The 13,149-nt window shown below is 32.3% G+C and overlaps 1 protein-coding gene across 2 annotated transcripts in view; it reads right to left on the reverse strand.

The window, feature by feature from the left end:
- LOC139490592 (uncharacterized) overlaps positions 1–3,546 on the reverse strand; it is a 116,972-nt gene extending 113,426 nt beyond the window's left edge. The window contains exons 1-2 of one of the 2 annotated variants that reach the window (XM_071277468.1): positions 3,423–3,546; positions 915–1,157 (exon numbers count right to left, since the gene is read on the reverse strand). In XM_071277468.1, the coding sequence (XP_071133569.1) occupies positions 915–1,146 (232 nt within the window). In that variant the 5' untranslated portion in view covers positions 1,147–1,157; positions 3,423–3,546. Of the gene's footprint in view, positions 1–902; positions 1,158–3,422 lie in introns of both variants that reach the window. The other variant, XM_071277467.1, reaches the window with a different exon arrangement.
- Between the last annotated feature and the right edge of the window lie 9,603 nt (positions 3,547–13,149).

Raw genomic sequence — 13,149 nt, forward strand, 5'->3', positions numbered from 1 at the left:
CATAAATATAAACATACTGTAGATTAATTTATTTTCACTGACACAATGTATCAATTTTTCATGGATTGAGGAAAACTTGCATTTTTGTGGATATTTGATTTTGTGGTTTTGCTAATCTCTGCATACAAATTAAAGCCTTAGTATAGAAAATATGCAATTCGTTGGAACATGTGAATTTGTTGTTCATCTGTACATGTATCCAGGAAACCCATGGAAATTGGTATACAAGGAATGATAATGAACCCACAGTATAGAAAATTATCAATTTCAATACCTGTATACATATAAAAAAAAAGAAGATGTGGTACATGTATGATCGCCAATGAGACAACTCTCCACAAGAGACCAAATTGACACAGAAATTAAAGATTATAGGTCACTGTATGGCCTTCAACAATGAGCAAAGCCCATACCGCATAGTCAGCTATAAAAAGCCCCAAAATGACAATGTAAAACAATTCAAACAAGAAAACAAAAGGCCTAATTTATGTATGCATTTTAAACATGAAAATGTTCTTGTACATGTTCTTCTCATCTAGACATATTCGGATACAAATTACATGTACCTGTTATTTTATTTTGCATGTAATAATTGTATATACATGTACATGTACCATTGTCGTTTGATGAAATTCCTGAAAACATGTTTAATTTGGTAAATGATAAAAAAAAACATTAAAAGAATGTGTGTTGTAAAAAAAATACTTTAAGATCTGTTAACTGCTTACAATTAAAATTCTTAACTTTGGTGGTTATTTGTAGCACTATCTTCCATTTCTCCTTATAAATGTTAAAAAAAAAAAAGCAACCATGAACGCAAATTAAGTTAAAAATTTAAATTTTGAGTTTTGTGTGTAAATTACTGGTACATGTACATGTATTTTTACAAAATAATGATCTACCGATTGAGTTACCTCCCATGTCATTATCAGTTCCTTCCTGCACAACAGTCACACAGGCCTGTCCATCAGATACGGGAACATCAGGTATATCCTGAGTCAGAATCTGATAATGTCCTGGTGTTTCTTGTTCTTGTAGAATTATCTTTGCAGCATCCTCCAGACTTAAACCAGTAATAGTAATGGTACGATCTTTATTGTCCAAGTCTAGTCCAACAGACTCTTCAGCTGGAACCTCATCTTCCATGATACCAGACCCTGTTTTTATCAGAAAAAAATGTTTTGTAGACACATGTGTATATGATGTAGCAATGACAGAACAGATATGCATGTCGGTAGCCTATTGCATGTGCTTTTCTGCCCTTAAATCCTAAGTAATACTGTTAATTCAGAAATGATTATGATGTTTTTAATTATTGCGGAAAATTGCAGCAGGATTATAATCACAATAGTTTAAACTCACGTTTTGAAATTTTGAAAAAAAATAAGAATTAAACACGATTTCACTCATTATCGCGAAAATTAAAATCAATTTAGTCTAAAATGGCAAAATAGCAATAATAAATGCACACATTGACAATAATTTCTGAATTTACAGCAGCTAGAAGGTAGTTCTTTAATTCACTAGTCCAAGTCTATTAACCTTTACATTGTAGGGACAGTGAATTATTTTTGTTTTAATGAATTATGGGAAAAACTGATTTTCCAGGCAGCATGGCCAGTAAGCATTAAAATTTCTTCTGAAAACATGTTCAATGTTGTATGGTGACAAAAGGTTGTGTTTCTAGCTGGGGTCAGAATATCAAATTGTAATAATATCTATATTACTGGTTGGATAATGATGGCATGTCCCCACATGCAATGTAGGTAAAATGTACATTGTACCTTCACATGTCAGGTTAAAATACTTTGTTAATCTTCTTAATTTAATTGGATAATAAAAGGGGAATGTGTCCCTGTGTCCATGGAACACAGATGATGCCCCAACTTGCTTATCATCAGTGGCGGATCCAGAAATTTTCATAAGTGGGGGCCCACTGACTGACATAAGAGGGGGCCCGCTCCAGTCACGCTTCAGTGATTCCCTATATAAGCAACCAAATTATTTCCCAAAAAGGGGGGGCCCGGGCCCCCTGGCCCCCCCCCCCCCTAAATCCACCTATGATCATATATATACAATTTAGTAATAAAGGGCCATAACAGAAGAATGGTAAAACTTTAAGGTGATGCTAACCAAATTTGTACTTCATCTGAGTTTTGAGGTAACAAGTTTCATAATTGATTGTGACAAACATAAGTTAGAGAATGTAAATGAAAAAAAATCAGCATTTTTTTCCATTTGTAAAGGGGCATAACTTTGGAACATTAAAAAGACACTACCAAAATTAATAGACTTTTAGAAATTAGAATCTGTTAATTTAAAGGTAGTTATAGATGTATCCATTTTGTCACAAAATATGAACTTTTTATGATTTCAAGCGAAGAAGTTTGCAAAAATAGACTAAATACAGCTTGAATAGGGAGGGTTCTGAGGTCACTACAAAACTTCAAATGGCATTAGATGATTAGTGGGTGAATAATTTGCTGCTTGAAAAATTATCAATTCAGACAAGATATCAGATAAGTTTTTAAAATTCCATTAAAAATTAGGAATTTTTTTTCAACTTATGACATGTATGAGATTAAGAACAAAAAACTTTTTTAAACTAAATAAAAATTAGTTTGAACAGTTCTCAAGTTGTTAAATTAATTGATCCAAGAAATAAATTGTGCACATAAAATTTGAATGATAAGTGTATAACAATTTACTTAGCATTAAAATATTTTTTTTTTACTTTAGTGAAAGCAAAAATATATGTGTGTGTAGTCCAAATAATGATGACGTCTGGCAATGCTATTTTTTTTTTTTTCTGGGATGCCTTCCTAGAGTTGGCGTCCCAGAAAAAAAATAAAATAGCCTTGCCAGATGTCATAATTATTTGGACTAATGTGTGTGTACTGTAACTTAACAAAAGTATTTTGAGACAGTCCCTAATGCCAGTCTGGAGATCTGACCAATAACCCATAAGGCCTTCATAAAATGTTTATTTCGCTGTATTCATATAGATTTCAACAAAATACTCTTTGTTACAAGACCGAAAACACTTAATCAAATAGACTGGTTGTGTGAATGATTTGCAAAAAGTGTAGAATATTGAAGTCGGTTAACTTATTTTGCTCAAAATTCGTTTTAAAAAATGGCGGCCATTTCATTTAATCTTCGAGACTGTCATTTATTATTATTATATTTTTGCAATTATCTTCAGAACTTTAAACTCCACAATCTTGGTTTATTTATGTTTCATTATGCGATGTTTAAGTAAGAAGAGTCTTCCAATCGACTATTTGGATGAAAATAGTTGTATGCAAATGACCCTTCAACGCGGAGCGGTTTTCGGGCAAAATATATCAAGGAGGTGAATGGATATTAATTGATGTGATTGTTTGTTTGTTAATACACAAACTTTTCATTTAAATACTTACAAATACAATAAAAATATCACAATTCAAGATAAACAAACGAAAGACAACTGTTCTTTTGATGTTTTCGACAGGAAACCATTTGCAAAATAGTGACGTCACTAAAATGAAGAAAACGGCTAATACCACTAAGTTAATTGGTAAATTGTACACAACAACGTACTTTTAATTTTTTTTTAAATCAAATCAGAAGTAGATTACTAGACTACTAGTAAGAACAATGGACGTATTGTAACACTTTTATTTGTATTGTTCCTAAATTCAAAAAGTAGGAAATTTCTCAAGATTTGCTATATCCTTTTCAATTTTTGTAACTACTGTAAACTCATCAGTTCCATTTGTCTGTTGAATGAAAATATTTTCTGTTATTCTCTACTGTAAGTCTTTGTTGTCAGTGATGTAGAGTATCCGTGAACAAAATTGTTGAAGATAATCACTTATTGTATGGGGTCATTAAATAATTTCAGCATTCTCTAAATGGTAAGGATCGGTAAGAACATATTAAAAAAATCTTTACCTTTAAAAATAAATATTCTGCACAGTGTTTTTTAAAACAATTTTAGATAATTTTACTCCTCAGTTTTTCCGCATGAACGTTTTTTTTTTATTTTTTTATTCCGTACACCGTTCATTTCTGCAATATAATTGCATATATTTAATTATTTTATTTTCCACTAATATTCTATTATACTTTTGCACCCCAATATTCTCTATTCGTTATATCAAGTTTCATTATTTTCCTCTATACATTATTTCTCTGTTCTAAAAACTCCTTCCAGACTCTCGACGATTTTTTTTTAATGTGGTGAACTATGATACATGTAGGTCAAAGTACGGCCTTCAACACAGAGCCCTGGATAACACCGAACAGCAAGCTAAAAAGGGTCCCAAAATGATTAGCGTAAAACCATTTAAACAGGGAAACAAATGTTCTTATCTATACAAAAATACGAGAAACATCTTTGAACTATATCAACAAACGACAACCATGGAACATCAGGTTCCTGAGTTAGGACAAATGCAAACAAATGCAACGGGTTGATACGTTTCATCCTAACCTGAAACGATAGTGTTACATCAGGACATAGAAAGACACTGAACGAATAAATTTAAACTATGACACAATGTTAGTACAAAATTAATTTAATAACAAGAATGTGTCCAAAGTACACGGACACCCCACTTGCACTATCCTTTTTTAATGTTCCATGGACTGTAAAAATTGGGTAATAATCTAATTTTGCATTAAAATTAGAAAGATTATACTATAGGGAACATAATTATGTACTAAGTTTCAAGTTGATTGGACTTCAATTTCATCAAAAACTACCTTGACCAAAAACTTTAACCTGAAACTCCCCCTTTCATTTTCTATGTTCAGTGGACCGTGAAATTGGGGTCAAAAGTCTAATTTGGCTTTAAAATTAGAAAGATCATATCATAAGCAACAAGTGTACTAAGTTTCAAGTTGATTGGACTTCAGCTTCATCAAAAACTACCTTGACCAAAAACTTTAACCTGAACGGACGCACAGACGAATGAACGAACGGACGAACGGAAGCACAGACCAGAAAACATAATGCCCCTCTACTATCGTAGGTGGGGTATAAAAAAAGGGGGGGGTGAGATGTAAAACAATATCAGAATAAAACCATGACCTGGTACAAAATTAAGCCAATAAAATAACGTAAACGGGTAAATATAAATAATTTTGTTATAAGGTATATATATGGAGTATGGAAATATTTTTTATGCCCCACCTACGATAGTAGGGGGGCATTATGTTTTCTGGTCTGTGTCTCCGTTCGTCCGTCCGTCTGTGCGTCCGTTCGTTCGTCCGTCTGTGCGTCCGTTCGCTTCAGGTTAAAGTTTTTGGTCAAGGTAGTTTTTGAAGAAGTTGAAGTCTAATCAACTTGAAACTTAGTACACATGTTCCCTATGATATGATCTTTCTAATTTTAATTCCAAATTAAAGTTTTGACCCTAATTTCACGGTCCACTGAACATAGAAAATGATAGTGTGAGTGGGGCATCCGTGTACTTGGGACACATTCTTGTTTGTTCATATTTCGAGAACAGAAGTTAAAATTTATCGTCATACACAAAGTGGTATGTATAAAAAATAGTGAGACGAGATATTACTCATTGAATAAACATTGAATAACAAAAATGCATTACAAATTGTTTAAACAACCAAATTAACACGAAAATACGTTTTGAGAGTACTCGCATGCAGTTACTGAAAGCTAGTTAAAAGCCAAAAGCAATTATTATATGTTCTTTTCTGTATCCTTTCTTGATGCACTGATATAAAAAAAAAATAGACGAGGAATGAAACATATGTCACAATTTGGAGAACTTTATCGTAATTTGCATAGCTGATACATCAAATTTATTAACGACATTCATTTCAATAGGAGAATGCATGCCTGAAAATTAAAAAAAAAACGAAATTTACAAATACTAACGTTCAATCAACAATTTGTCTGTATGTAGCTTATTTTGTACGTTTAATTTTCCTTCTGCATGTGTTTAATGGAACATAACCATGAACAGTTTCAGTCTTATATTTTAGTGCTATAAACCAAACCATAACGGTACTGTAGTATTTTAAGGTAGAATCATGGTATACATAAAGGCAACAGTAGTATACCGCTGTTCAAAACTCATAAATCCATGGACAAAAAACAAAATAGGGGTAACAAACTAAAACTGAGGGAAACGCATTAAATATAAGAGAAGAACAACAACACAACATTAAAATGTAACACACACACACACACACACACACACACACACACACACACACACACACACACACACACACACACACACACACACACACACACACACACACACACACACACACACACACACACACACACACACACACAGAGAAACGGACTAAGCATTCATTAGACAAAATCCTATGAGAATAACAAATATAACATCAAAACCAAATACATGAAATTGGGATAGATAAGTACCGTGACACGTCTTATAGTAATGTGAATTCACACTCAAAAATAAGAGAAAACAAACGACACAACGGAAACACAACGTTAAAATGTAACACACACAGAAACGAACTATAATATAACAATGGCCATATTCCTGACTTGGTATAGGACATTTTTAAAGGAAAAAATGGTGGATTGAACCTGGTTTTGTGGCATGCCAAACCTCCCTCTTTTATGGCCATGTGAAATATAAAATTAAAATGACAACACAACATTACAGGACTACAATATAAATAAATAGGAGAACACAATTGACAAAGAAACACACGAATAATAGCTAACAGAAGGCAACAAGTTTAAAAATTTTAATACGCCAGAAGTGCATTTGACCGCCGTCTTGGATTGTACTATCACAGTACACAATCAGTTTAGTTATTTGCCCAAATCTGAAAATTTGTAGACAGATGTGAACTTTTATTGGTTAGACTGTCTTTTATATGAAGAAAACTTGCTGATTTATTGCATTTTCCAAAATATCAAAACAACATAGCAAACATTTGTGTTTTAGCATCATTTTTTTCAAGTCAGCCATTTAAGGGAGATAACTCTTTTGGTGAAAAATGAATCCTGTACTGATATAAAGAAAAAAGTTCGGTGACACAATTTTTTCTTTTTATTTTCTTAAAACATATTATAAAACCTATCTTCTTACAATTTATTTCGAAATTCTAAATCATAGATTTCTTCATATGCACAAAAATGTTCATGATAATTCTATGCAAATTTAGGCAATTTTCAATCACCCATAGCTTAACAAATAGAACGTTGACCCATCCTTTTTATTATATTTTTGAAAACAGCATAGTAAAATCTTCATTGTGGCAAAGTATATCAAAATTCTGTCTGGGGAAACTTATACCTATGGTGTACCTTAAAATACTATATAAAATTCCCAAATTCTTGAAAAATACATTTAAAATACAATTACAGGTCTTTATTAGAGAAGATTACATAAAAGATTGATATTTCGGCCAGAATCCCTTGAATACTAACGATTTTTTGTTTCCAATTGAGTCCACATCTACATTTTTGAAGCATTTTCCCCAAGTTATACACCAGAATCCACCAAAGAAATTTTTCAAGGGCAAGTTAGTTACTAGTATATGTTAGTTTCGGTGTGTGTTACATTTTAATGTTGTGTTTCTGTTGTTCTCCTCTTATATTTGATGCGTTTCCCTCAGTTTTAGTTTGTAACCCGAATTTGTTCTTTTCTCAATCGATTTATGAGTTTCGAACAGCGGTATACTACTGTTGCCGTTATTTATACGAACAAAAGTACCTGGTTATCCGAAATTTCATATAATTCATATTCTTTTATTTACAATGCATAACTTTTAAGAAATCGGACGACTTGGGATCATTTAGAGCTTGTTACAGAAAGGTCTTTTAGTCGGTTGTGTAGTTTGGTTCGCATAGAGCATTGTCCTGTTTTATAAAACGTGATCCAACTTTGATGGAAAAAAGGTTATTCCAAAGATTTGTTTTGGTATGCTTTACATATCAATGTTGAAATTTGGCACATATTTAAACTCCTATTTCTTGTTGAAACAAAGATGGAAGAAGAAAGTAAAAAAAAAAAGCAGAGAAAAAAAAGAAAAATTGTTTCGAAAACTTTATACTTCAAAGATAGTATGGGAGGTAAAAACTTTTAAAAAAGGTAGCACACAGTGTGATATGTTCAAAAATGTTATAGAATTTTGATAGGTCACCGAGCTTGTTTCTGAGCTACAGGCTGTACAAAAATGACTCCAGCCTAGTAGTCAGCACTTTTGTGTTGACATGAATTATAATTGATATGGTCATAGTTATAAATTAACTGTTTACACAACTTATGTTTTTTTTTTATATAAAAAGGCTTTTCTACCTCAGGAAAAGATTAACTTAGCTGTATTTAGAAAAACTTTTAGAAATGATTGGTTCTCGATACTCTTCAACTTTGTACTTTATTTGGCTCTTATAAAAGAGGGACGAAAGATACCAGAGGGACAGTCAAACTCATAAATCGAAAATAAACTGACAACGCCATGGCTAAAAATAAAAAGGACAAACAGACAAACAATAGTACACATGACACAACATAGAAAACAAAAAGAATAAGCAACACGAACCCCACCAAAAACTAGGGGTGATCTCAGGTGCTCCGGAAGGGTAAGCAGATCCTGCTCCACATGTGGCACCCATCGGATTGTAGTTACGAAGTAAGGAACATATCCGATATCATTTGTGATACGGCTATTCCATAACGGTCAACCAACTCGTGATGGAGTCCGTTAAATTTAAGAAGGGATGATTTCAACTTCACCATTTGGAACTCTTGGTTTAATAGCTTCCTTGTGAGCTGCAACCCTCTATCAAGAATATCATGATAGGAAATGCAAGCACGGGAATATCGTATTAATTGGGAGATATATATCCTGTATGCAGGTGCTGCTTGAATGTTGCTACTTAGAAATGGAAAGTTCACAATTGGAAAGCTGAAATCATCTCTTTTGTCGTAAAGTTTTGTTTTCAACGGACCCTCATTGTCAATTTCTAGATGTAAGTCAAGCTATGAGGCCGACTTAACAGTATCTGTTGTATCCTTTATCTCTAGTTCGATGGAATAGATGCGTTCAACATAGTCACCAAATTTTGAATTATTTAGTAAAAGAACATCATCTATATAGTTGAAAGTAGAGTTAAAGGATATTGCTAACTCCTTATCTTTCTTCCTAAGAAGTTTCTGTATGAAGTCAGCCTTATAATAATAAAAAAATAAGTCGACAAGAAAAGGGGCACACTTGGTTCCCACTGGAATGCCGACAGTCTGTTGAAAAACACGTCCTCCGAACGTAACAAATATGTTGTCAATCAAGAAATCAAGCATCTTGTGGCACCCGTCGAGACGTTAGAATGGAAAACAATTAAAGAAGGCCAAATAAAGTACGAAGTTGAAGCGCATTGAGAAACCAAAATTTCAAAAGGTTTTGTCAAATACAGTTAAAGGTAAAACATTCTCAGTATTTTAAAAATCAAATTTATAAACGGGTAAATTATGATTATTATAACCATATCAAAAAGGAATAACAAAGTTCAAACATGAAAGGGAAATTGACCAATTACAAAGAATTGAACCTGATTAAAAACTAGTTCTTTTTCTTTATTCAACATTATAAGTAAACGTATCATAGATACCAGGACTGAAATTTTGTATAAAAACTGGACACGCGTTTCGTCTACAAAAATCAGTGACATTCAAATAAAAAATAAAATAAAAAAACCTAATAAAGTACTAAGTTAAAGAGCATTGAGGACCATCAATTCCTAATAAAAAATTGACAATGTAAATTTAAAAAATAAACTCGATTTTGCAATAATCCAAAACCATAACTATTTCAACAATAATTTAAATGTGAATTTATCTGAATTCCTAGACTAAGGCTAAACAAGTTTTGGTTTCAGCAATTTCCACTTGAAAAAAATCTTACAACATTCTAAGTAAAACTATTTATATCTAACCTGCATGATTAACGTGGAAAATAGATGATACATTATTTTACTTTTTATAACGTTTAAAGAGATACAAACGATACATCACAAATATCCATTGTAACTTCTTCAAAACACAATAAACACAAAATAGGTCGTATCATTTTTTTCAAATTCCCTTATATCATACTAAATAGTTAGGTATTTAAATGTAATACTAGAATAGCAGTTGTTATTGAGAGACGTCTCATTGGCAATCATACCACACCTAGGAAGTAAATTCCAGTTTATTGGTGCATGCTATCAAATAACTCAGAGTAGATATTTTAAACACACCATTAATTGTGCGCAGCAATAAACTGTTATAATAAAATCTAGAAGCACAGTGACATTCATATAGGCTGCCGCTCAGACAAGTATGGAAATGTTCTGGATTGGTATACTCCTTTTTGTTTGCATTGATTCAAAATGCATCATCAAACAGAAAAATCATGGATATAAAGAAGCCCTCTGTATGAATCAAGGCTTAACATCGGTTCCTGCAGATCTTCCACAAGATATAACGACACTTGATTTAAGTTATAATAGCATTTCTAATATAACAGGAGGTGAATTCAGCATGTACATATATTTACAAGATTTGATCATAAACAGAAATGTGTTAGAATATTTAGATTCTTCAGCGTTCAGCGGATTACGTTTGTTGCGCCGTTTATCAATGTCCAGGAACAACTTACAATTGGATACATCATATCCTTTAGGAGTGTTTAAGCCTCTGTCTAATCTTTTGGAGCTAGATATTAGTAGAAATATAAAATATGACAGTAAAAGTAACATTTCGTACACAATTCCGGTGAATGAACTCGTAAATATTGAAGAGCTTTCCATAGACCTTGTAGCCCAACCACATTTCGGTAACCATTTTCGTGATATGAAAAATTTACAAAAACTACGATTTGAATTTTGTCATGTGCGGTATTTGCATAATCATAGCTTCAGTGATATGCCTGAAAATATAACGGAATTGCACATGTCAGCATGTTACAGGTTTGTTGTTATGGAAACTAATGTCCTTGGCCCATTTTCGAATTTGAAAACTTTGAATCTTACAAACAGTAATATACATTTGACTCGGGGCTTAAACATATTATATCCTCTACAAAACAAAAACATGGATAATATACTTTTCAGAGGAATAACTAATAGCGTTGCGGAACTCGATCTTGGAGCTGTGACTCTTACTACAGACGACATGAAATATATATCTACAATCTGCGTGAAAACTTTGGATTTATCAAATAATGACATTGTTTCCATTAAAAATCAATCCCTGCTATCTTTTAAATTTCCAGAATGTTTTGAGAACATACTGCTATCTGGAAATAGATTTGCTATGAACAACTTTGCAATAAACTTTTTCATATTCTTTGGAAAAATGAAAAACTTGAAGCTTTTCGATTATTCATATATGCCAATACAATTCCATAATCCAGTGTATCTGAATGTGTATACAAAGGGTAATAACCAAAGTCTGATTGAAGAGAGAGAAGATGGCGGCGGCGTTAATATCATACCAGTGATCATACCTCCATCTCAAATAGAATATTTCAGAATTACACACATAATGGGTGTAAACGGAATTAAAAAAATAATACTGTTTAAAAGTCGTTTGAGGCATTTCGAAATATCCTATGTGGATACATACATATTTCCGGAAATATCCATAGTTGGAAATAACCATATTCAATATCTTGATATCTCGGGCATTAATTCTGTGATAACTATAGGTAAATTTCCAGTTTTGAAACACCTTAGATCCCTAATTATGAAAGAATCAAAAATGTATGACGTCCTGCGAACAAACAAGACTATACTCAAATGGTTTCCTAACATAAGAACCTTGGACATTTCATACAATTTTATTTGGAATATACCAAGTGATGGTTTAGGAGAGTTACGTTTACTAAATCATTTGAATCTATCCCATAACATGTTGGAAAGTGTTCCAGAGGTCCTATTATCATTTGAAAGCATTACTGAGCTAGATGTATCGTACAATTTGTTAACAACTTTAAAAAGAAGTATTCGTAATTGGATAGATAAACAGTACGAAAAACATGGACAGTTTCGATTATACCTGAATAAAAATTCGTTCATTTGTTCTTGTGACACAAAAGATTTTATCTTATGGATTTCCAAGAATAAGGCCATATTGGATCAAAACGGAAACTATACATGCTTGGTGCCAAAAGACAATGGAAGAACTAATTATACTGAGAATATAGTGAACAGTTATCAGGAATATTTTGTTGAATGTGATGATAAAATTTGGCTAAAAGTAGGAAGTTCGTTACTTGCATCTTTAATATTCATTATTATCTGTGCCACTTTATGTTACAATTTACGACGGAGAATAATATTCTGGTTTTATAGAACACTTCGAAGAATGCAGGAAGAGGCAATAAATGTAAACTTTGAGTACGATGTATACGTTTCTTATTCAGATGATGGGACGCAATTTGTGAAAGAACTAACAGACACGATGGAAAATTGTGGACTGAAAATATGTTGTGAAGACAGAGATTTTGAAGCAGGGGTGCCAATTGCAGATGAAAAAGCGCGATCTATTCACCTAAGCAGGCATATAATATTTCTTGTCACGCCTTCAATTGTCCAGAACAAGTGGAGTCGTTTTGAAATCGAGAGAGCAAAGTTCGAAAAATTGTCAAAAGAACTCCAGAAAATCATTGTCATTACACAGGGTATATCTCTTGATGAAATACCAGTTGAATTTGCAACTATCTGGAACAAAGTAAATCTTATAGTTTGGCCCAATGAGGAGGACGAAATTGCTGTAGCATGGAAAAAACTTCTGCTTTGGTTATTTTAGCTTTCATGGTTACACTAATTTCTAACATTTATTCTGAATAAGAAAACACCTCCGACATTAACATGAACAAAATTTGCATGTTTGAATGCGTTAATATGGGTTTACAAAATAAGAATAATTCACAAAAATAGAAAAAAAATGATTTTTTTTTTAAAAGAACAGAATAATGATGTAGCAAAATACAAAGATAAGAGAATGGTTTAAAGTAAAAACAAAATAAGAAATAAAAAAAAAGGAGAAAAATGGCAAAAAATGAGGGAATACAGAAATTAAGCATCATATCCAACCCTCCTACTTGACTATATATTTGTTTATAATCGTTCACTAGAACTATGTCATTAACTTAATTGTT

Source organism: Mytilus edulis, chromosome 10 (genome assembly GCF_963676685.1).
Source record: "Mytilus edulis chromosome 10, xbMytEdul2.2, whole genome shotgun sequence".
In the NCBI taxonomy this organism is placed as follows: domain Eukaryota; kingdom Metazoa; phylum Mollusca; class Bivalvia; order Mytilida; family Mytilidae; genus Mytilus; species Mytilus edulis.